We start from the raw sequence: 26,599 nt of genomic DNA on the forward strand, positions 1-26,599 counted from the left end.
TGGTGCCAGGTCTAGGCCACAACTGTACCTCACTGCAGGTGCCTTCTGCTGCACTGGCCGGGACCTATGCCCACCTGTGGGGACAGTGGGGACACTCAGAACTCCACCATCTACACACCATGGAGATGTGCATGGTCCTCCAGATTGCACAGACCCTGAGGGGAACAGGTCCTGTCCAAGCCTGCTTGAGTCACCTAACAGAAAGCCACTGTGGCACAACCGGAAAAACCGGCTCTGAGAGGTGGAACCTTGCAGCCACTAGGCCTGAAGCAGGCAGCCAGCTTGGGACCATGGCCAGAGCCACAGACACACAGACATACAGACACACACACAGACACACACACAGACACACACACACACACACACACACACTCACACACACACCTGCACTCACTGAGAACTTGAGCACATTCCTGGCCAAATGTTGTTCCCATAATTAAAGGAAGCTAAATGACTCAGTGTTGTGTCCTCTCCTTTTTCCTGCTTGCTCCAGAGGAAAGACAGATGCAGGGCTAAGAGGCAGGGCTGCGTAAGGTCCTCGGAAGCAGAGCACTTGCCTAGCACATGGGGTCCTGGGGTCAATTTTCAGGACCGCACAGGAGTGTGCGCATACACACAATAAACACAACGTTAGAAGAGGGGCTAAGGAGAAGGCCCAGTGGGTAAAGTACTTGGCACATACGCATGAGAAACATTTCAAATCTCATTGTGTTGCTACCTCCCAACACTGAAAGCTAGCAAAGACCTGAACCTCGGGTGGATGCCATAGTGCATAAAAATTCAAATGTATACCCAGGGCTGGGCAGAGAAAGTTCCAGAACAGAGTAGCACCAGGATAATGTCAGGAAAGTCACTTCATCATGAAAGTCACTTACAACCTTGCAAACTTAGGCCCAGGGCCTCTAGAATTCTTAATTATCAAAATAATTCATAAACCTGCATCTAATAATAATAACAATAATAATAATGATAACAACAACAACAACAATAGTGATGATGACGATAATGACGAAGCCTGGTATTACACTTTAGGCCTATAATCCCACACCCCAGAAGGCAGCACAGGGAGACCCTGTCTCCAAAAAAAAAAAAAAAAAATGTTACAAACAAACTAAAAACTATTTTTAAACATGGATGAAAATGTTAAAATTTAGAATAATTCATAAATGCACAATATTACCACATGTGCTTTGTGGACCACAGGTCTGTGTTCTCTGGCCACCAAAAAAAAAAAAAAAAAAAAATCCCAAACATCCTGTGATATAGACTGAGCTGCTGAGACCCCTCCTGAAGCCTGCAGATATCTGTTGGGTGTAAACGCAACAGCAACCCCCGAAAACACTTTCTGTATGATATCACCAATCCTCCCTGCTCAGCTGACAGTCTTTCCCACAACTGCTATCTTAGTGTTTCTTTTGCAGTCTACTTACTATAAAATCAGTAATAACCATTTGTAACATTAAAAAAACTTACTTATCACTTAAAACAAAAGGCATTCACTAAAAATAGGTATTAAGGAAATAAAACAAACATTGCTGCAGGAAGTATCATAAAATATTGCCCAAGACCATTTGCCAATGTGTATAGAAAACCAGTATGTGTGCCTAGAAGTATACCTGTGCAAACTCACGTACAGACAGGCACACATGTGCACACTCATGCACACAGACATACATGTATCCATCCATGCATACATAAAGTGAGCACTTGTATATGGCAAGTGAGCGGTATAGAATGAACTGGCTGCAAGATCAGCTAGCGGAGCCCCAAATATTCCATCAGCTTCCATGGAACCTGTCTCTTGGGATGTCCACTTCTCTTTCAAAGGTCCCTACTGAAACAGCCCTTAAGTCACTTGTCTCCACCATCCATTATAGCAGACTGTAATACTGAAAAAACGAGGGGACTGTGGTGCGTGTTTAGAGCTAGCTTTAACACTCTAGGACATCTTCTGTGGCAGAATCCCATTTTTCTTCTCAGTAACTATGAAGTGGGTATGGCCTCCCTCTGGTCATACTGCTGATTGGTTACTGGATCCCTCGCTGGATCGATATCACCCAAAACCCAGCAAAATGCCTGTAGAGACATTTGTTTTGACTGCCAGAGATTCCAGCACATCCCAGTACTGTGCCCTAACACAGACCCCCTTTGTGCAACAGTCTAGCCTCAAAGAGAAACATAAAGAGCAGGGGCCAGCACAGGCTAAAGTAAGATAGGTGGCAGGAGCCGTGGAATGGCGCAGACAACCTCAGTAAGCTGTGACAGTCTCAGGAGTGGGGAGAGAGCTGGAGAGGTCTCAGGCAGCCAAGAGCACATGGTGTGTGCAGGCATGCCAGAGACACATTTTGCCTGAAGTTCTGTGTGAAGCATCTTGTAGTAGGGCCTGTCCCCTTCTCTGGAACATTCTCCAGGCTACACTGCTGACTTGTTACTGAATGCCCATTTGGGTCAGCTTTCTTGGGCCTAAAGCCAGTTTCACCTACATTGTTTTATACTCGAGTGGAATGAGACACTGAGCAATTCATTTTCTTCTGGAAAGCCTGCTTGCAAACTCCCAGCCAGTTTCCTCTCTCACCCAGCCTTCCCGCTGAGGACAATAAAGCATTGACAGCCTTGTTTGCATTGACCTCCTCCTGAGATGGAAGACAAAGTCTTCTAACACTCTCCAGCCGGTACACAGGCACACAACTGAAGCAGAAAACAAGCTTAGGTTTTATCTGAAACATCCTTTAAGTGCAAAATGAGGCTGAAGAATAAGATACTGAGACCCAGAATGGGCTTTGGGGCCTTCAAAACAGACCTGTGGCTAGAGAGCAAACAGGGCTATCTGTGGAAACACTTCCTTATCCAAACCAAGGTAGGGCAGGCATCTGTCCTTGATGCCTGTTTGTCAGAGACATTACTTACCCCTGCACGTCTTAGCTACACTTACACCCAAAGAAACAGAAGAGGGTCAGTCAACAAAGAAGTGTTTCAAAGTCATCATGGTGAAAGGTGATTGGAAGCCCTACTTCTGGAGCTCTGCTCCTTCACCTTCTGAAGCTGTATGTCACTCACTGTGAAGATACAAGCTTCCTGATGGTGGCATAGAGAAGCCAGGGGCTTACAAGACTCCAAGTGTTAGATGCAAGTTCTAGACTGGAACATGTGGCCTGAAGAACTGAGGAGGGGCAACATGGTGGCTCATCAAATTTTTTCAGAGCAGAAGCTCACACCCCACAACAAAAGGACAAAGGCATGAATCCTCTAAAAAAGGGAATATAGCAAGGCCCCAGTGCTTGGGAGGCAGAGGCAGTTGAATCTTTGTGAATTCAAGGCTGGCCGGGTCTACAAAGAGAGTTCCAGGAGAACCAAGGCTGTTACACAGAGAAACTCAGTCTTTAAAAACCAAAATAGACAGACAGATACATACATACATACAGATACATAGATAGATACAGAGATGATAGATAAACAAATAACTAAATAAATAAATAAAAAAGAAAGGGACCAAGCTTGTTTTCTTCTTTTTGACTCAAATTTCTAGGAAAACACTACACAGGGTTTTGAACAAGAGTCTTCATTAATTAAGAGCCATGGTAGGTTTCACTAACCTTTGCCTCTTCATTCACATCCCAGGTGAAGGAAACAGCATTGTACGCGATCTCTTCAATGTTTCCAATGGTGTTGAAGCTCTCCTTGTAGTCAGCTATGACAGTGAAAGAGAAAAAGGGCTTAGCAGGGTGGTAGCCAGGAGGAGAGGCACAGGCCTCTAATCCCTGCACTTGGGAGGTAAAGACAAGAGGATCCAGAGTTCCGGGTCATCCTTGTAGCAGAGACCAGCCTTGGCCAGTACATGAGACCCTGGCTCAAAACACTCACACGCCACACACATACATATGCACCTATGCACACACACACGCTTGTACACTAAAGTAAGAGTCCCTCGATGACACATTATTTGTCAATGGTAAAGTTTTGAATTTGCCTATTTTGCTGGCTACCAATGTGACAAGCTACATATTTCTGCTTACAGTATTTATTCTACGGCTGAAAAAAATTAATCACGTCTTTTTATTAAGAGTAAATCTATGCGAACCATGTCTTTATCTGATTTGATTATTAGGTCTTTTTTTTTTTTTCTGTTCACCTTCCTGCTTCTCACTTTTTTGACAGCCATCCCCCGCCCCCCTCCACACACACAGGGACAATTTTTAGAACACAAAATATTCTGCGAATCAGGCGATGTCACTAAAGGAACTGCAGTAGAGTGAAGGCTTTCCATGAGCAGTGATAGTGATAGAGATCAAACACACGCTAAGCACACACTGTACCACTGAGGCACCCCATGCCAAAGAAAGACATTTCTAAAACTCATCTTAGTACTCCAGAGCGTTGAGTTAATCTCACTTGGCTGTCATCACCTGACCACTTTGGGCTCTGTCCTATGGTCACTCCTTACACAATATGTTATCTATTTCCTTATAGTATGCGTCTATTCCCTCATACAGTATGTAGCTATTCCCTTATAGAGCAGGTATCTATTCCCTTACAGTATGTAGCTATTCCCTTACAGTATGTAGCTATTCCCTGTCATCCCATTAGACTCCCCATGGAGACAATAGAGATCAGCATGGGTGCTGTGTACTGTTATGGGCATGTTGGGCTACACAGAAAAGCCCAATTTGCTTATCTCCAATGATGAAACTGGTACCTCAGCACTGCAGTAAGATTCCTTATTGCTGGGAGCGGAATGGTGCAGGAAAACCCACCTCATGCTCTCCAGACTCCCTAGGATAGGCTGGCTGGTCTAGCCTCAGGCTGAATTCTATTTCCCCCTCTTTCTCGGATCACCTCTGCTTTCTATGATCCCTGAGGGGTTCAAAGCAGTTTGCTGAATTCTGTGTCTTCATTTCATCTACCCTACATGCAAATATCTCCCCACTTGCATCTAGCCAGCCTAGAATCTTCTTGTGGAGAGTGCTAACTTATTTCCTTTTCACTCATTCCTGTGGTCTTGCCTGGAGAAACCTCAAAGCAAAAAAATGTTTCTTTTCTTTTCTGGCATTGTTTTGTTTCTCTGTGCCTTGAGACACAGTTCCACAAGTATAACCCAAGCTGGTTAAACTTGTCCTGAATGCTGAGATTACAGGTTTGAGCCGCCATATCCAACTCCAAACCTTTACATTTTAAACAAAGCACATAAACTTTTAGCATAAAAGTATGTATATTCAACATAGGAAAGTCAGAGACCATAAATAAGTAAAAAAATTTAAGAGCCACCACAGTCTACTAACCCACAATTAACTGCCTTTAAACTTTATCTGTGTGCTCTTATCTCTCATCTAGCTCCTTTTCTCCAAACATGTAGATATTTTTATACAGTGATTAATAAACATCCTTTTCATTGCTATATTGTTTTGCTTGGCTCATCTCTGGTGTCTTCCATATATAAAACCTTCTGTAAAATTATACCATTGTATCAGACCACGTGTCATGGCTTTATTCTTATTGGTCACTCAGCTGACAGTCTGCTGCCCTACCCCAGAGTTTCACTTCTTTTTACAGCTAAATTTCATTTAAATTTAATTATATTTTATTAAAGTAAATTCTCAGGGGCAGAAGTATAGCTTGCTAGAGCAAGGGCTAGGAGAAGTTGGGTTCAACAGCTAGCATTAAAACAAAAGACATTTTAAAAAGCATATTTCCAGAAATAAGGTTTTTTGTTTCTTACTTTGTTTTGTTCTGTTGAAACAAGGTCTCACTGTGTATCCCTGGCTAGCCTGGAACTCACAGAGAGCTGCCTGCTGCTACCTCTCAAGTACTGAGGTTAGGGATCTGAGCCACCAGACCCAGCTATAATTTTAAGGCTGATTAATTTTGCCACACTGGTCCAGGGAAGAACAATTTACACTTAGGGCAATTATGTCTTTTCTTCTCAGATTGTCTTTTTTCCAAACTAATATTCAAAACCTTATTTTAATCTAAAATTCCTTGATTTCTAAAGGCGTTGAATAGTCATTCTTGTTCTCTGGCTATTTGCATTTCTTCTTATTATTTTTATTTTTGTAAGTTCATTCATTTATTTTGGCTTTTCTAATTTTATTCTTGATCCACTTTTCTCTTAGGGTAGTCATGATTTTAAAATAAATACTCAAAGGTTAATGAGGGGGAAAATCAAAAGAAAAGAACATTACCCCTTACAGTTTCTAAAAAGGCATTATGTTTGGGACGATCACGAATGCACATCTGTGCTTTCGGCAGGCTTCCTCTATGAGAGAGAGAAGAAAGCCAAATTTAAATTTGAATTCCATGATTTCTTCTCTAATCCCTTGCAAGATAATCTTATAGTTGTTTGAGTAAAGAGCAGGTAAGGTCAGCTGTAAATAAGAGAACAAATGTCACATCTAGAAGTTAAGACAAGAAAGGTGCTTAGATGGACACTGGAGTCCTACATCACAAGGCTTCATTTTTCCAGTTTTAATTTTCCCCAAAAAGGGCTGAAAAAAGGAAAAGAATTTCATACCACTTGTCATATAGAAACACACCAGAGTCTTCTAATATGGCACTCAACCAGTAAGTATGGCAACCAAAACACTCACTCTGTGCCAGGAAATGTCCTCACTAGGCCCCTAGTCTTACAGCTCTTGCAATATAGAAAATAGAACACAACTAAATACATAAACATAAACAAACACGATAATTATTCTAAATCTGCCTGATTTTTCAAAGAAGTCTTAAATGTTCTTTTCTTTGCTTCTTACTCAACAAAAACAGAAAAATAAGATGAAGGCAGTTCTTATTAATTATGTAAGTATTTATAATTTACACTCAAAAGGACAATCACTAAATGCTAAGCTAAGTCATGTCGAAATAAGTGGAATCACGGGGAGGAGTAATTCTAATGAAACTGATCTCATTGATGCCATGGTGCCAGCCATAAAGCCACATCTCCAGTCTGAGGTTATCATGTCCTGAACATCCAAGTCAGGCCAAGTAGTATGGAAATACACGGCCACAGACATCATCCAGGGTGTGTCAGGATGCCCCAGAGCAGTATGATAATTCATGGATTCTCAGGGTTTAAAGACTATCTGACAAGCACATTTTCAAATGTTGGAGGCCAGCATAGGGCTTTGGTGAGACATAGGCCACTGCCATCTCATTCATGAGCATGGAGTGAGGCCAAGACTCTACATTTCTGCCAACTCTCATGTGGGGCTGGTGGAGTTCCTACACTTGAGAAGTCTTGACTCTGTTGTAAAATGGAATGGATCTTTTGGGTACTTTGGTTTTCACCACCATGATCTTAGAAAGCACATTAGTTGGTGGTGCATGCCTATAATCCCAGCACTCAGGGAGACAGAAGCAGGTGGATCTCTATGAGATCAAGCCCAGCCTGGTCTACAAAGAGTCCAGGACAGCCAAGGATACACAGAAAAACCCTATCTGGGAAACAGTAAAAATATATATACATTAGTCTTTATTTATGAGGTCCATGTAATGATCTATTCTTCCCCACCAAAAACCCCTTTTCTTCTTGATGAACAGACACAAGGCTATACAATGGCGGAGGACTTATCTAACCAGGAACATTTAGGCTCACTCCAAGAGGTCTACCCTTGTACCTAGAGTGGACTCAAAGATATTGTTTCCTTCTGATAAAACCACTGTTACCTCCTGGCACTCAGACCCAAAGACTCCTGGAATGATAACTGTGGTCTAGTTAAGAACATATATGTTCATGCTGGACAGGCCTTGTGCCAATGGTGAGGTCTGTTTTTGGAATCATTCCTGAGGTAGCAATCAGCATGTTTTCTCATAGGGAGAAGCCAAACTGTTTATGGAAATCAAAAAATCTGGTAACTAATTAACTATGATTTGAATTCAGTTCTGTCTGATACCAACAGCTGCATTTTTAACTGCAATTTCAACCATAAATCATCAGCAGATATTAAAGCATATACTTCAATGGCAACTGCTTTATGAAGTGCTGAGGGAATGTATGGTGAAGGAGGAAAGAAAACTGGGCATTTGGGGACTGTGGGAAGTTACTTACAAAGGAAGGCAGGAATAGGGTACTTTAGCAGGGAATGCTGAAATGTTTTCTTCAACAAGAAAATATTTTCAGAACTTGCTAGCATGAGAAGTCTGAATGAGAAGGTCAAGCTAGCCCATCTAAGAAAAGCAAAGGCACTGGTATTGCGGAAAAATGATGAGTATGTCCACATATTCACTTTCTTGACTCATTTCTTGCAAGTTATATTTCACATAGAAATTATGGGATGCAACTATTTTCAATTTTGAAGGAGGTATGATGGTGAGTGAATCCTTTCACTATCTTTTGCTTTTATCTTTTGTAGATAATCAGTGGTCTGTTAATTGGGTGTCTTGTTTTAATTCAGACTTTTGAAGGCTGAGGCTCCTGCACCTTAATTAAGCCTCATGTGCTTGGAGAATTATAACTACCGCCTTTAATTATTATATGTATATTGTTGGAGATTAAACAGAGTGGTATAATTAATACAGAAGATGGCACTCTTCTAGAAGCTGTAGATTCTGTCTGGACTAGTGAAATAATGAAGGTGGAATGCTAGAGATGAATCTGGGAACTGTGCCAGTTCTGTGCACAGCCACATCAGCGTCATCAGACGCTGTTTTTAAGCTGAGAATGTGGCATGGTTGATATGTTTGGGAGCTATGATCCAACAGGCCCATGCTCAGGGTGGTAGATACAGGAAGGAAGCTTTTAGCTGGGCATATGACCTCTTCGCCATGACCCTCAGTGAGTTACCTCTGACATCAGAGACAGTATCTAAAGAATGTACAGCTGTTTCTCCATTGTGGACAACAGTCATACCGACCTACCTGTCCCGAAACATCTGTGTGCCACATCTGCAAGCCTGGGCAGGTCAAAGGAGAGTGTTGTCTGAGCAACACTCAACTCTGATTTGAAAAAGATGGAAGAAACACAAACCTTTCTAAACGTGTTGAGATTTTTCTCCCTGTTCTTCTAAATCAAAAAGCAGCATTTGAAAGCCTGTGTGACTCATGTAAGAATTCTCCAACAAGCTCATTATCTTCTTCAGAGCGCTCTAACAAGTCACGAGTAACCTGGGTGTCCTTGAGTATGTTGACACTTGAGCTGGCTCTTGACAATCACCGAATCATTTCATCACTTGCTCGTGGTCCCTGAGCAGCTAGAGCCACCATTCTTTTTAAAAGCAGCTACTGTGTTCCCTTCAGCACAAACTCCAACCTGTCCCAGCCCCACAGCAAACAGTTCCAGAAATAGTAACCTGTGGTAAAAGCACTAATTTGTAAAAGAAAACAAAATTGATTTATATTAGTGCTAATAATCTCATGAATTAAGGTCTTATGAAACAGTCCATCATCGTTCTCAAAAATCCATTGTAGTGGCTAGCATCACCTGGTACAAGAAATAACATTGAAACGTACATAGCTGTGGCTCAGAGCATTAAAGCGAGAAAATCCACACAGAGAAATGACCGTTGGGTCGGCAGTGGTGCCACTCACTGTCAGTCTTCACATGGATAACTTGGCACTAAGTTGGACGAGCCCAATTCCTCCAGGGACTAGGGATATGTTAACATTAACTTCCCATTTCCAGCACCCCAAGTTCCCATGCTGCCGGAGAAATGTGCAGACATGGAAAGAAGAATCTGTTCCCTGGGAGGGGTGGGGATGTGGTTAGGGCATCAAAATGATGAACTGACAATATCAACGCTGCTATTCACATTCTTCATGCTGTGCCTGCTTACTTTTACTAACATTATTTTCTAACATTATTAGAGGATTTCTGTGTCATTTCAAGATTGAAATGCTATTCTTATAAATGTACTTTGTGTAAAGTTATATTTGTTTTTCAAAGAAGGAAAACTGTTCCTAAGTGTGATTTACCTTCACAATGATGACCCATTGTGAATCTAGGGACTCGAGTGCAATGGCCTTGCAAAGCTACAGGACTTGTCTAAGCTGGCTCCCATCCATATGAAAATAACTCAGATCAACAATGCCACAGGCAGCATGATTAATTGTGATAAACCCCCCCCCCCTTTTTTTCTGGAGAATTAGTATCTCAGTGAAAGATCAAAGCAGAGATGCTGAACTTTGGGAGGCCATATATTAAGCCCTTGTCTATTTCAATACACATCCTTTAAAAAGCAGAAACACTACCTGAGGCCTCATTAAAAGCATCTCCAAATAAAGTCACATCATCAGGTTTCAAGAACACAAAAATTAAACCAAATGGAAGCATAAATTGCACAATGAATAGATTTCACTATAGCTATGGACATGGAAAAGGCACCATCAGGACAAACAAACCAATGTCCACTAAAGAAGGAGCAAGAGAAGGAAAGGGAAGAAATAAAGCATTTTATAGCCCTAAACTCATGGGTCTATTAGGGCAGTTTTCAGGGTGTGAGTGCGTGCGAGCGTGCGTGCATGTGTGCACTGGATTGTCATCATCTTAGCATGGTTTGTTTAAGGAGCAGCTCCACCCTCTCATTAAATGAGGCTAGAGGAGGGGGCATTTCTTCAAGAATCTACTACACTTCAGTCCTTCCTAGAACATTCCTTCTGCTTACTTAGCCACTTAAGCTCCATTATTCCCTGGAAAAGAAAAGCTGTTTATCAGAAAAGGCCCATTAAGCAATAATGATCTGGGCCAGGAAAAACAAGGCTCCTAGGAGCAGAAAAGAAGGCAAAAGGCTAGAAAGTCCAGCTAGATTTGAATTTCCAAATCTAGCCTCTTTGTTTTTGTTTGCTTTTAAACAACTTCCCATTTGTTTGATCCAATAAAACTAATACTTTCTAGCTAAGTTTAAAAAGAGAGTTTTCTCTGGTTTATTAGTATGCATTATGTTTCTACACTACTAATTAAATCTTAGTTACCTTAATTTTATAAAAACAAACAAAACCTGGTATGTAATTAAAGAGTAGCTAATACAAGAAATCACATCACTGGGCTAGAAGACAGATCACTCGGTCAAATGCTTGCCTCACACCAACATGAGGACCCAAATTCAATTCCCCAGAACCTTGTCAACCATCCAAGCCAAGGAGCAATGCTATCTCAAAAAAGCAAAGTGGTCAGCACCTGAGGTCTAACAGCCATGGTGGACCTCTGGCTTTCCCTTGTTCTGTCTCCCTGTCTGTCTCTGTCTCTTTCTGTCTCTGTTTCTCTCTCTCTCTCTTCTCTCTCTCGACAAAAAAATTACACCACAATAAGTCCATACTAAAGAGATGAGTCCAACCCCAAGCACCCTTCCTTGTTAATTGGACAAGAGCATTTGTGCTTACCAAAACTGTCCTAGATACTCAAGGGTGCCCTCAATACTAGTTCAACTGTTCAACATTGTTTGAACACCCATTATGTACAATATTCTATACCAGTTGCTGGGTACTTGAAGGTTGAAAAGAAATTGCCTGTTCATTCAAATAACTGGGCATCAGGTCGATGGTCAGAATGAAACTGACAGCCAAGTAAATACAGCAACATGATAAAGCCTGATACAAGCCTCATCCAGGAGGGACTGCCCACTCTACTGAGAAACTCAGGAAGACTGGCCCAGTGGGATTGGGGACTAGGTTTTAAGTGGAGGGGGGAACATATGTCACTCTAAGCAAGAAGAGCCCTGGAGAACAGGAAAGTTGGGAATAAACGGGGAAAGGCAGGAAAGGTGAAAATGTCCCTTTAGACACAGCACTGAACAATTTTCATAGAAGGCATTACACTGAACTGAGACATGACTCGATGTGGATCAAGGGTGAAATCTAGGGACAAAGAAGACCCAATAATAGCTTGAGAGAGATGGAGGGCTGGAGCTTGGGAGTGAGTCCCAAGCTCATGTACATGCTTGGTAACACATGCTCCTCCTCGCCTTGACTCTCATGGAGGGAGAGGGAGAGCCCAGAGCCACTCATATCAGGGAGAAAATGAAAAATAGGTCTCCTCAAGATGCTGGCCCAGACACAATGACTTGCTGAGATTCAACTTAAGACATGCATGCCATAAACAGAAACCTACAGTGGGTCTATTATTACCAAAAATTATTTTTTTGTCTGGACAAATATCAAGCTTTAAAGAGTATTTGCACTTTATAATTTTTAAATACCTAACCTTCACACCTGATGATGCTTTTCTCACAAATATTTCCCAACCAAACCTAAAGAGGAAAAGGAATTTCAGTGACAGCAGCTTCAGCACGGCCCTCTGAGGCAGAGCCTGTCTTAACTGGCTTGTGACTGTGGCCGGCTCCACACTTCTCATATCTGCTTCTACGGAAGATGGAATCGGCTGGTTCTCTGCTCAAAGCCCCTTCTCATCTACCCTCACGGTGTGCTTTCAAAGCTGGGGGTCTCAGGGTTCTGTTTTACTTCATAATCAAGTTTAATTTTTAAGTACATTTAGAAGCATGGAAGCAACCTAAAAAAAAAAAAAAGTCATAAAATGGACTTACTTAATTTATTGCTAAGGAGAGAAGCCACAATTTTCCAGACTGTGAGAGAGATGAAGTCTCCTCATTCTGAGACTAGGACAGCCCTGAGCTAAGCTGAATGAAGGAGTAGCCAATTAATAGATCTTTTCATGTACAAGTCCTCCTTGGGCCACAGAGTACACCTTTTCTGACCACTTGGACACCTGATTGCCTTTACTTGCTTTTCTACATACCTCTCAGAGTAGCTAGCGCAACACTCCTTATAAACATTGCAAGGAGGCAAACAACATAGGTTATCAACATAACATTCTAAGAAACTCAGAAGGAAAAAAGCAAGAATTAATTTAAAGACAATTCTTAATTGTTTGAGTCTATTGCAGAAACCCCAAGCTGAATAATCCCCAATGGCCATCGAGACTCTGGGCTTGCGTCCCTTCTGGAAGACTTCTTCTGATCCTCAAACAGCATCAAACAAAATTAAACTTGCATAAATGTTTTTGTGTCATTGCAGCTGAGTTTTCATACAAACGTCTTTCTTCACATGGAGAACTATTATAATAGGACACAATTTTAAAATGGCTTTTAAGAAATCAATTTGAGTAGGCAGCGGTGGCACACGCCTTTACTCCCAGCACTTGGGAGGCAGAGGCAGGCAGATCTCTAAAGATTGAAGCCAGCCTGGTCTACAGAGTAAGTTCTAGGACAGCCAGGGCTACACAGAGAATCCTTGTCTCAAAAAAACAAAAAGACAAAACAAAACAAAAAAAGAAAGAAAGATGGGGAAGGAAGGAAGGAAAAGAGAGAGGGAGGAAGTTTGTATTAGGACACACACAGATATACTGACAAACCCTATAATGACATGCTAATAACTGAAAATCAAATGTATAACTTACAAGATAACTATTAACACTATACCTAATAAACCTTGAGACAGGAAATATGACTGTAAACCAAAGTTAAAATTCAGAGATTGGTTAAGAACATGTTAGCTTGACAGCTACTTATAAAATGCTGCCCATTGACACTGAGAAGTACTGATGCTTCCTTGAACATCAAAACCTGCTTCCTTTACTAGGAACGTGCAAACCATTCTGTGATGTACATTGTTTTGGACCATCTGAGCTATATTACAATGAGAGCGTCCAGGGGAAATTCCATGTGAAAGTGCTACAAGCTAGCTGTGGCTTCATTTTTGTGGTGCTAACAGGAGCTATGGAATCGTGTCTCATTTGTCTCCCTACTTGAAAGGTAACAGGAAAATAATACACTCACAGCTGCAGTTACTCACTGAGTAGACTTCCTAAGGCCAGCTCACTTTTAGACTTGTAATCCATTTCCAGTATTTTTCCATGGATCATACTTGTAAAGCTAGTAGCAGTCTTTTACAAATGAGCCCCAGAACTTGGCAACCCACTCTCCGTATAGATAGTTGCCCTACTGTGCATACACCAGCCTCAACTCAGCACCTGGCCTACATCCACTCTGCCTTGACCTAGCCACACTATTTCTCTTGTCACTACCTCCCTTAGGGGTAGAGCAACTACTCTCCTCCTCTACCACCAGGCCAGTCAGCTAGCCAAGTGATGGCTTTGCTTCCCTTCTCCAAATCTCAGTACCCACCACTGGCCTCACGACTGCCAGCCCCTTTCCCACTGTGCCCCTCCCCCACAAGCTGGCCCAGAATTCATTCTCCCATTACACCCCTGACAGGCATCCACAATGCTTATCCAATGCCTTCAAAATCAAGTACTACAACTCACTAAGGAGAGCGCTCATGCGTCCCACAGTACTCTTTGTCTCCTATTTCTGCACTTTCTCCACTGCCTCCCTTCACATGCATTCTGAAGGGCTGACTGCAAATCTCACAAGACCACATGTACAGATGGTAATATGCAGGGAGAGTTTCTATAATCCCTCTCTGATGTATCCTGGACTCAGCAAATCCACTTTGTTCAGTAATAGATTAGCTAAAACAGGTAAGCATATATAAGCCTGTAATCCCAGTAGGCGGATCTCTGTGAGTTCAAAGTCTGCCTGGTCTACAAAGTGAGTCCAACACAGCCAAGGCTACAGAGAGAAGCCCTGTCTCAAAGGGGGGGACGTGCACAGGCACGTATACATGCACATACACGTGCAGACACACACAGTATACACATACACACACGCACATACTCACCCGCTGCCCATATCTCTCCAACAAAACTACAAAACTTATTCTGGAGACAAGACAACATCAAAGCAGAAGAAATGAAACTCCAACATCTAACCCCAGACGTGATGCTGCTTTGAAAAGATACCAGGGAAGGTGGTGGCAAAGGAAATGAACAACATCCTCAGTGCTCTACACAGCTCCAGGGTGGACCCCCAGTGCTCTACACAGCTCCAGGGTGGACCCCCAGTGCTCTACACAGCTCAGCGACAGACCACCCACACTCTATGAAGCTCTGGAGTTGCCAAGCAGCTCTTCAGTGGCAAGCACCAATGAGCTTCTAACACTGGGGCCTTGCTGCTCTGTGGACCCCTGGGCACACTCTCCAGCTCAGACAGCCTCCACTAGGCCTCAGTGTGTGCTATATGATGACAGCTAGACTCAAGGGCCCTTTTAGAACTAGAGATTAGCAAGTTCCATTTGTGGGTCATATATCTGTCATTTTCAGATCACCATGAATCTCCTTCAAGAAGCAAATCTTCCAAAAACCACATCTACACTGTATGTCCTGCCTTCTCTACTCTCTACATTGGTCCCTCAACCCTCTCTCTCACTAAGATGCATGAGAGCTTGAGTCCCCCCTATCTTTCTTAACAGATATATACAATAGTTTTTCAATATTATGTTATTATTTTTTTTTAATTTTTGACCATTTTATCTTCAGTTCCTTTTTTACTCATGCGGCCTTGATATCCCTTCAGAAATATCTGCCATGTGAAACTCTCATTTTGACACTTCAGTTGTTCAGCTTCTGGCACTTAGGTACTAGCAATGTAAGGATAAGATCCTGCCTTAATGACATTTTAATCACCAGGGCTGAAAAAGGCCTGGCCCACAGAAAGTACTCAATAAATGTCAGCTGAATAAAAGTATGCATGCATTTCCTCAAGCTGGTGTGCAAAAAACATGGGCTCACCACTGACTCAATGCCTGAATATAATGAGGCTGAAAGACAAAAGGCAAATATCATTAAAATGGCTTCTCCATGTGGGAGGCAAAGCTGACACAGGGAATGCTTTTGAGAAGAATGTAAACTTATTTAACAACCTGAAATAATTGCCTCTATTCAAGGAGCTCACAAGAAAGAGCTTTCAACTTGGAAAACTTTGCATGTTTGTCTATCTGACCTCTATGGAGTTGGGGCTCAGTGCTAATACTTCCTGCCCCACCCCCAAACATTAAATGACCTAATGTATAAGAACCACACACTCTACCTGGCTTTCAGATATTGCAGACCTATGCGACAGTCCCAGTCAAATAGCAGTGTCCTTAGCACTGGAAGGCAAGGACAGAAGCTGTGGGGAATTGGGGTGACAGTAATGACATCCTCTGTCACTCTGTGCTGCATGTGACCAGAGCCAAGAGCCAACTAGGCACTGAGATACAGCAAAGACCCACAGAGAGTGGGACAGCCTGGGGCATTAGGTTTCCATCCACCCACACTCACCAAGTGTTCACTTGGGTGGAGTTTTTGCCACCGCCATCTCCCATCTCAGCTTTTAGGCAATACAATGGTTGTTTTGAAGATGAATGTTTTGAAGTTAATGTATGATGGATAGAAAAATCTTGGAGCATGTGAAGGTGGTCCCCAAGGAGTAGCTGTTACAAGATACAATGCATTCCTTCAAACCTACCCTCTGCCAGTAGGAGAGCTTCATGAACACATCTGCTTGTACATTCATTCAAACACTCACTTGTCACATTTGGTGACAAGTGTTCTGATATAAAGATAATGCAGACACAAGTGATGAGACTACACAGTGACTCAGATCTTGGTGGTGAGATCTGGAAGAAATTAGGGAACAAGGTGCCCAACCAAGTGTTCATCTGAAGAGCTCCCTGGGCAGTGGGGTAGCCTCTGTAGATACAGCTTGGCTGAAAAAAAAATGACAGAATCTGGGAACATGGGCCAAAGCTGGTAGCCTCCTTCCCTTTGTCCTGACCTTGGGTTCCACAGACCAGACCACTGGGGCTCTCTATGAGCCTCAGGCAGTACACCACACCTAAGGATAAGGCAGAAGAGGTGAGGGGCGGCCTCAAACAATGGCTGAAAACCTGGCTAAGTAAAACAAGCCTATATAAAGAGAGGCAACAAATCCTCCCACCATAACAATGCCAGAGCTGGCGGTTATCCCTAGGCATGAGCTGTAGAGGCATGCTGGGTCCTAGTGAAAGTCCTAGTGGGAACAGGTCTATGACCACAGGCAGCAGTAGGGGTGGAGGGGGAAAGGGAGAGAATAGGAACAGGGGCTCATCACCCCAGCACCCTACAAAGTGAGGTGAAGACACACTCATGCCCATACTCAAAATCATGGCAGATATAATTTAGAGGTTGTGAGTCCTAGGTGTCCAGCTCTAAAGATTGATGATTAAGAACTCAAGCTTGTTGAGCATGGTGGCTCATGCCTTTAATCCCAGCTCTTGAGAGACAGAGGCAGGCAGATCTCAATAAATTTGAAGCCAGTCTCATCTACATAGTAAGTTCCAGGCCAGCCAGAGCTACACAGTGCGACCGTGTATCAAAACGAACCAACAAACAAAAACCCAAAAAACAAAACAAACAAAAAACCTGAAGCTTAGGCCAGTAAAGGCAGGCACTGGCTTCCAAGTCTGAGGACATGAGAGCAATTCCAGCAAACTGATTCCTACAAGCTGCCCTCTGAGTATCACATGAATGCTGTGGCATACTCATGCCCACTCATGCACACTTTTTTTTTTAAACACACAACGAACTTTAGTTAAAAGTCTTGGTTTCTTATTCCAGCTTGCAGGTCACTGCTTGGAGGGCTCGGGTGGCCCATACACACTGGTGGAAATTTGGGAACTCTCTTTTTGGTTTTTTTGCAAGATGCACTTGTTTTATTTTGTGTGTAAAAGGGTATGACTGTTCTGCCTGCATGCATGTATGTGCACCATGGTGTGTGTTTATGTACCTACTACATACACACGTTCACACACACACGCTCTTCATTCACTCGTGCATGTGGGGCTCTCTGAGGGAGAAAAGGAGAGGTAATAAAGAAAGATTTAGTGGAAGGGCTAGAGAAGCGGGAAATTACTCCAGTCTCTGAAAACTTAGCTCTGTAACAGTGCCAGAGTTGAACCAACAGGCATGCCAGCAAGACACCTTTATTATTTGCCTTATTTGAACTGAGCCCATATTTCTATTTAATTGCTTCTCTCATTTCTTGGGCAATAATTATAAGACTAACTTTTCAAATAAAATAAAATTGCTTCTCTACTGTACTCAGACGGTTAACAGAACAGGTCAGGGCAAGTTTTCCCAGCTCCTTGCTCTGGTCTCAGGCTTTCAGAACACTCGCTCAGATTAGAGAATAGTTCTTATCCCGACACTTGTGCTGATCTCCAGAACAACTCACCTGGCATGGAGGCACTTCTCCCTACCTCAGGTTCCTCATTTATTATATTAGCATTGGCTATCTTTCTCTCTGTCTACCCACCCCCCTGTGTGAGAGGGTGAGGGAAATGAGAAATGGGAATAGCCTTAATGGGACTATCTCAACCATTCTACAGGCTATACCAAAATTTAGTTTCAAAATGTTCTCTGGGGACTCTCCAATCTTAACCTAGTCACTAGCTAATCTCTACCAATGGTCCAAGATCTGTCAAGGGTACCATGATGGAAAGACTACAAGGGCCTTTATTCCACTGTATAAGAAATGAAAGCAAGCATCCTTTTACTGGCTTTATACTTTGTAACACCCAAAAATAATAAACTGCCTTCATCCAAAGAAGGGGTTAGGATTGAATTATGAAAAGGGGATTTTTATGTGAATAAGGTGCTAACCCCATGTGTTACTGCCTTCACTTCTGGGAGATCTCTAGAACTCTTAAAATATATCCCAGGTTTCTTCTACTCTCCTCTGTGTCTAGAGAACTGGCCCCACAAACTCTCTCTCAGGATCCTGCACTCCCTGGCCAGTTGGATCTAGCCAGGAGCAGCATGGGCAGAGAGCTCAGAAGCAGGAAAGTCTGGGCACTTCTCCACCCCATTGGCACTGAGCTTGTGGCTGGCAGCATTTCCTCTGGGATTCCACATCCCAAGTGAAAACTTCTTCTTTCGTGGGCCCAGTTTCTACTGGGTGCTTCCCCTTTGATTCCCCAGCCTCATGGGTTCTATCTGGTTTGCCTTCCAGAACTCTATCCTTTCCAGCTTTGGCAAGGAACTAGTTGAGTATGTGGCATGGTGCCTGCTCTCTGTCTTGATGATGGTGTTGTCTGGAGGCCTCCTTGGTCTTTAGAGAGCAGACATTGCCCTTAGGAATATGTAAATAATGAACTCATTTATTCACTGTCAAGCAAGGTCTCTCAGATAGATATTTTCCTGAGCACCTACTTCTGCTTGCATTAGGAATAAAAAGGACTTGGGACAGAACTGCAGACCAGGGATCACTATAGAATCATGAGATCTTTGTGAGGAGCCTTAAGCCTCCTGGGCCTGAGTTTTATCATGTGGAGGGAGACAAGAGTTTATCTGACCTGCTCACTGCCTATGTGGCTCAGACACAGGGGAGGGAAATGTTTTAGAAACTGGATGGTTGTTACAAATGCATCAGTGTTTGTTTGTTTGTTTGTTTGTTTGTTTGTTTGTTTTTAAATTTATTTATTTATTTATTTTATGTATGAGTGCTCTGTCTTCATGCACACCAGAAGAGGAAATCAAAGGGGAATTACAGATGGTTCTGAGCCACCATGTGGATACTGGGAATTGAATTCTGGAAGCAGCCAATGCTCTTTAGAGCTGAGCCATCCCTCCAGCCCCGTTATAGGTATTAAGTAAGTTGATTCTGATGAAAGGGAAAATGCTCAGCCTGACTGATTTCCAGCCTAATTTCTGCTGACCATACTGTCACAGGTAGCTTGAACACTTCAGTGCCTGGCAAGGCAGAGAGTGCTACACAAGGCTCTGAGGCTGTCAATGTCCTGGGCTCCCTGGAGCAGCCTCCTCGTTTGCCAAAGCCTAGCTGGCAGGCAACTCACCGATGTCGAGGACCCTCTGCTTGGCAGTGTGCTGTCGGGAATGCCAGTACTTCCAGTATTTCAGCTGTTCATCTCGGTTTTTGTCTTCACTGAAGACCACCATCACCACACTCTGCAGGAGAGAAAAGTGGCCATTACCCTCTGTTGCCTCACACAGGTCCCATTTCTGCCAGTTTTACCATGGTAGGTAGCTTTTATTGTTTAAGAAAAATCCAGAGAGTCAGGGATGGTGGCTCCTGCCTTAAGAGACGAAGGCTGAAGGATCTCTGAGTTTGAGACCAGCCTTGTCTTCAGGGCAGCGAGGGTACACCGAGAAACTCTGCCTCAAAGGAGAAGGAAAAAAAAAAAAAGTCCAGAGAATGGGGCAAGGAGATGACTCAGTGAGTTAAGGTGATTATTGCCAAGGCTGACAACCAGAGTTAGAGCTTCGAGACCCACAGGGTAGAAAGAAAGAACCAACTTCTGAAAGTTATCACCTTGCAGGCACTAGTACATGCACATGCACACCCACACATACGCCCACAACCTGTAAACAGCATGGAGAGAAACACTCCTTCCTGCCATGGCATCATAAACACCACAGGAAGGAGCCGTTAACACACTCGTTATTATTGAGGGGTTAGCTAAAACATCTAAAAGCATTCGGTTTGCACTGGGAATAAACACATCTGAAGCTTTCTGTCTTAAATGGAATGGGCGACATTTGTAAAGAAGCAGACAGCCAGCCATCTCTCGCCTTGGGAAGCACCTCTGGCTGCAGTGGAGCAGGTAATGAGAGAAGTGCGAGGGAAATACAGAAATGGTAGGAGATAAACTCATACTGATAAACATATCTAAAACCTCAGATAACTCAGCCCAAAAGCACAAGGGCAGTTGTACACTTCAATAAAGTGTGACTATTTTTTACATGAGTTAGAAAAACTAATTGTTTCACAGAAATAAGAATCCAAACGTCACGTCAGTTCTAAATTACAAACAGCCAACAATAAACTAAATTTACATCTATTCACTGTCATTTACAGAATGCAAACAGCCATGACCGTGTCTCGGCCTCCAGAATGATGAGATTATGAGTTGCCATGCCTGGTTTAGATCATGTTTCCAGCCAAAATGGAACAAAAGGGGATAAAATTGCTGTGTTAAACAGGAGTTTTTTGCTGTGTCTGTGTGTTGTTTTGATTTTTCGAGACAGTTTCTCTGTCAAACTGCCCTGGCTGTCCTGGGACTCATTTTATCAACCAGGCTGGCCTCAAACTTTCAGATATCTGCTGCCTCTGCCTCCCCAGTGCTGGGATTAAAGGCGTGCACCAGCACAACCAGTTGTAAATTTCCACTGAAATATTTCCATGATCCCAACAAAGTGGAACTACTGGGAAAGTCCAAACTGTTTTCATGTACTTAAATCGCTGCCACTTTTTCAGAGTAATGGCTGTATGGAACTCGGACATGTATGATTAAACTATCACCTTGGATTTACAAGAATTTTTTTTTTTTTTTAAGAAAAGTTATTGTCCCACATATTCTTCCCAGATACCCATTTCTGGATTGTGGCCCCAAGGACAAAGTTCTCTGCTATTTATCTCTCCAGGAAGCTGCACAGAGCACTACTTCTAGCTGTACTTGGTTTTCTTGGTGGTGCTGAGGATGAAACTCAAAGCTTCACACAGACTAGGACTAGAGAACACCAGCCCAGCCCAATACATGCAGCACACCCTAGTGCTGAGAAGCATTAGCCAGGGAACCAGCAGCCTACCCCAGGAGTCTCCCCTCCCATATCTTAATTAGCATCATTAATTAGCTTCTGAAAGCCAAGTTTTCTGTTTGTTTGTACACAGGGTTTCTCTGTGTAGCCTTGGCTGTCCTAAACTCATTGGTAGAATAGGCTGGCCTCAAACTCAGAGCAATCTGCCTGCCTCTGCCTCCCTGAGAGATGGGATTAAAGGTGTGTGCCACCTCACCCAGCAAGCCAAGTTGTCTTAGGTATAGTATTATAAAAGTACAATATGCTCTGCCACTTGTATTAAAAAGAGTTGTGGTTAATTTCAAGATACTGGATATACAGTGCCTAGCACAGTCCCCAAAACAGGAAGATACTAATCACTGTGTGGCTTGATGTAGAGTGTCCTTGTTGATGCAGTATGTCCTCTGCCATGGTTCTGACCACAAGTTTGGAAAATGTTAATGTTCCTCACAACAGACAGCATCCTGGGCACCTTTTGACCAGCAATGGGCTCACCTATCATGGGAACTTAGCCCATATGTGGTGGGGCATTATGTTCTGGTCAAACCACGGTTCCCCACTTCTCAAGCTGAAATGTTCAGTAGGACACAGTTATGGACAGAATATAGTGGGCTGGGGACCACAAGTACAGTGGCATGGACCAGTTTATAAGAGATCTGGAAAATATATTTTGCAACAAACCAGGAAAGTCCATCAATCCTTTTCTAACTTCTAAGTTTGCTCTTAAGTAGAGACAGATTATGGGTCCCCTCCCTGTTAGCAGTAGTGGGCATTCTTCCAAAGCAGACAGTGAGAACTCCAGTGTCATTTCCTACAAATAAGATTAATACTCCTGTACCTGAAATCCTTCCAAGCTACTGCTGGTGGGGATCGTACCTCATCTTTCAAGTCCTGGGCAACTGGGGGCTGCAGAAGGCTTTGTAAGGATTGTAAATGGTCCAAGACTTGAGAGGGAATGCTCTCTGAATAAAAGCTACACTGCACCCACAAATATCCTGTTTACAGACCAACTGAAAACAACTACACAGCCTACAAGCCATGAATGAGGAGGCAAGAGGGATCCCTTGGATACAGTGAAAAAGGCATGTTCGACCAAGTTTCTCCCCTGGGGTTTATTGGTTACTGATTAAAATGATAAACTAGGAGCCAACAGAGTCTCTTGCACCAAACTTTCTAAATTATTTATTATGGAATTTTTCTTCATGCCATTCCATAGGAATGTGAAGGAGCAGTTCCAAACCCCCCCCCCCAATAACCCTGTACTTTTATTTTGAGAAATGGGGCCCATACCCTGACTTTGCTGATAGGGTGTCGGAAGCATTTGTTGTCTCCAGTCTCACTGAGTGTTATGGCATAGAACTGTCCTTTGTTGAGGTAGGTCATGGGGCCCTCCCCCTGCTTCTGACGGAGAGATTTGGTGGCTTCCAGGGTGTACTGAAATGTACCACTGTGAAGAGAAAACAAACAGCAGTCAGTTCACTAGAGTGGACATTTCTGCCTTCCCGAGCATCTCACATAGACAGTATTTTATACAAATGTTAACAGATATTTACTCTTCTTTACAGACAAAATACTGAATATAGCCAAAGGAATGAGTCAGAGACAAAGGTCAGTGCTGGCACAATATACATTTTCAAGAGTGGCCCATAAACCAGATGGTTTTAAATGGGTAGAAAGTCCAGGATGTGCTAGGCAAACTCACACCAGAGAACCCTGGGAGATCAGCTTTAGACAGAAGGTCCCACTTTTGTCCCAAGAGCAAGGCCAAACAGCAGTGCTTCTCTTAGTTTGCAGATTTGCCCAGTTTTCTTTGTATCTAGCCACAATTGCCCCAGAACTTGGTTATGATCTTCTACCTCAAACTTCTGAAAGGATGGCATCACAGGCATGTGCCACAAAACCGGCCTGTTTCTTGTTTGAAAACCTGAAGAAGGATTCATGGTGAAGCTACTCCAAGTCAGGGTCATGCGGGTGATGGCTCACAGCTGGCTCACTGCTGCTTTGGGGACAGTAGTATCTGCTACTTACTTTTTCATTCCAGAAAAAGGCTGGAGATCTTTACTCAGGCAATTCCTCTCGTATTTTTTAAGATGTAATATATAAAACAAAAACACTGATTTTTTTTTTCCTATTCTGAAGACTATATTGATTGTTTAAAATTAATAATAGGTATGAAGCATCTCTTTGTTTTTATTCAACTTGTTTTTGTAGAAATGTTTGTTTTGGTTTTACTGTGGGAATCGCCCCAGAGGGGTCATTAAGAAACTCAGTTCGTTCTGAATCACCAGATCCTCTCCACTGGCTTCAGCTATTCAGCCCACTCATCCCTCAGTCTGCAGGAGGCTTGGAGGAAAGATGACTCACAAAATGTCCCACTTACAGGATTAGAAGGACTCTGCTTTCCATGTTAAATAGTTTTGAAATTAGAGTAATAAATCATTTAAGGTTTAAAAGAATTCCTCTTATTTGATAAAAATCTGGAGCTGTAGAGATGGTTCAGTGGTTAGTGCACTGCCACTTCTCTAGAGGACACAGGTTTAATTCCCAGCACCCACATGACAGTTCACAACCATCTGTAGCTTCAGTTCCAGGGGATCCGACACCATTTTCTGGCCTCTACGGGCACCAGGTATACAAGTGGTGCACAGACATACATGTAGGCAAAACACTTTATACATAAAACAATAAGATAAAAATGTCTAGAATCCATCAGTTAAATTCGTCTCCAGGTAACCTACCTCCCCGCCTGGTCATACATGTAGTCTTCAGCACCAGCAGAAGTACTCCGAAACTTCTGAAATTTTTGAATGGTAGAATTAATACAAATGGGCTGAGAATGCATGCAAATGTTACAAAAACAAAAACAAATGTAAAGAAATAGCAGAAGTAGTAACTATATCCCATCCCCGTTTCATCATTTATTATCTCCTGGGAAAGGAAAATGGTATATGTCCAAGATATTTATAGGTAGCATGTGCTGTGTCTTCCAACATACACTCTATTTTTTTTCAATTTCCTGTTATCTCTAACACTTTATTTCAAATGTTACAAATGCAAAATTAATGGAAGACCAATTGCAAACACAAAAGGACACAGCAAAAAGAAGTCTGACAGAGTGGTTAGAAGCCTGGTTTCTAGACTAGGACCATCAAGGATCGATTTTAAATAATGTACCTGACACTTAGAATTCTGAGGTATTTTCTCTGCTAAATATCTACTCATAGTGTGTGATTACATTAAACAAGCTAGCAAAATGCTGAAAGCATGGTCCTTATAGCAGGAACATTTCACATGTATATCAAATAATAGTAAATTGTATTTTACTATTGACTGTAAAATAGCTTGACTGTATCGGGATCCGCTAAGCAGCAGTCCTGGCAGATGTTTTCAGATTTTGAGAGGAGGCTCTAAGGACAGAGTTACACAAACAGCAGCCTGGGTTCCTGGCATGCGTGTGTGCGTGCGTGCACCTACATTTTAGACAGTTTCAAACGTTGATATTGGGGTAGCTGAGATAGCTCAGCATGTGAATGCTCTTGCCTGAGGACCTGAGTTTGATACCCAGAACCTACAAAATGTTACAAGACTAACATGTACATGTTGTCCTCTGCCTCCACACATGTCATGGCCCTCGCTCACGTACAAGCACACACACACAAATTCTTGATCTATAAAGCAAATATAATATTTGTGAAAGGGCATGCATGTGTGTTGTCCACACATACATATATACCTAGTCCTTCCTCTATGGTTCCTTGACTTATCCATGTGTGGAACCTCCTCCTTATTCTCACTTCCATTCCTACTCCAGTGTCTCAACAGTTTCCTTCCTCAGGAAAGGGTCTCACAGCTCTTTTCAAATGTTCTTCGCAACCCCACCTACCATGTTCAGAATTCAGCATCTTCTCATTCTGCAGCTTCTGTTGACATATTTTACAGCCCGTGTTACCCAGTCTTAGTTGTCCGAGCCAAGAAGACAATCTTCCCTTGGTGTTTACCCACCCCTACGAACCTCTGAGCGCTGCACAAATACTGGTTGATTAAGTAATCATGAGAGAGAATCAAATGCTTTGGTTTGTGCTTCTTTTGCAATCCCTTCTTTTGCAAACCCTTACTAAAGGGTCTGCAAACCCTTTAGTAAGAATTTTCTAGGGCTTTACCAGAAGAAGAAACAGAAATATTATTTCTTAGCCTCAAAAAAAAAAAAAAAATTGAAAGAAATAAATTCACATGAAAAGCAACCACAAAGTAAACTAAAATACAACAGACAACTGTGCAGAGTCCATGATGAATCATGCATTCATTTATGCACCCTAGAGGAAAGGCGTAGAGTGGGCATTATCAAGAAAAAACAGAAATCTGTGGAGTTTTCATCATCTGTAGACTTTGGTCTGGGTTGACAGACCTGAGAGAAAGTAATACAGATAAAGGGGGCCACCATGAGTCAAGGCAGGGCAACCAGCACAAAAATGGAACATACACAGAGAGAAGGACACAGTCACGGACAAAATAAAAAGGGGAAACTGACAGTCTAGGTCTCACAGTCCAACATAGCAGCCGCTAGCCAGATGTGCTATATAAGCTTAAGTTATCAAAACCTTAAATGTTCAGTTACCCAGTCAACTAGACACATTTTAAACAATAGATGTTTCGAGGACTCTTCAACAATCTCAACAACCACTGAGAGTCAGTGTCACTGAGCAGGGCTGTATGACTCTCTCTGTGCCGTCAAGCTTGGCAGCCTAAGGATGGGACAGTAGGCTGAACACATAGGACTTGTGAAGGGTTTGTTACTCTCTCAGGTGATGTGAGAACAGATGATACTGTAAGAATTTAAACTCAAAAACTCTGTCAGTATATGCAGATCAAAACAGAATCCTGCTCCAGTACATAAATGTGAATGTGCAAAAGAAAAAAAAAAAAAACAACAACAAAAAAAACCAAAAACAAAAACCGATGTCAAGTGCAGAATTATCTTTCTTCAATGTTAATTTTTCCTTAATTCTGTTATATTATGTTTATAATCTATTTTTTTAAAAAACTAAGCAGAAGCTGTGTGGTGGTAGCTCATGCCTTTAATCCCAGCACTCTGGAAGCAGAGGAAGGCAAATCTCTCTGAGTTCAAAGCCAGCCAGGTCTACAGAGCAGGTTCCAAGACATAGATAGATAGATAGATAGATAGATAGATAGATAGATAGATAGATA

General features: G+C 42.5%; 1 protein-coding gene across 2 annotated transcripts in view; it reads right to left on the minus strand.

Annotated features, from left to right (window-relative positions):
- Grhl2 (grainyhead like transcription factor 2) overlaps window positions 1-26,599 on the minus strand; it is a 123,228-nt gene that overhangs the window by 49,398 nt on the left and 47,231 nt on the right. For both annotated transcript variants that reach the window (XM_055626749.1, XM_055626747.1), the window contains exons 5-8: window positions 24,133-24,188; window positions 22,685-22,841; window positions 19,654-19,765; window positions 3,594-3,688 (exon numbers count right to left, since the gene is read on the minus strand). In XM_055626749.1, the coding sequence (XP_055482724.1) occupies window positions 3,594-3,688; window positions 19,654-19,765; window positions 22,685-22,841; window positions 24,133-24,188 (420 nt within the window). The remainder of the gene's footprint in view (window positions 1-3,593; window positions 3,689-19,653; window positions 19,766-22,684; window positions 22,842-24,132; window positions 24,189-26,599) is intronic.

The sequence above is a fragment of the Psammomys obesus genome, unplaced genomic scaffold (assembly GCF_907164565.1).
Source record: "Psammomys obesus unplaced genomic scaffold, mPsaObe1.curated_primary_1811, whole genome shotgun sequence".
Taxonomy (NCBI): Eukaryota; Metazoa; Chordata; class Mammalia; order Rodentia; family Muridae; genus Psammomys; species Psammomys obesus.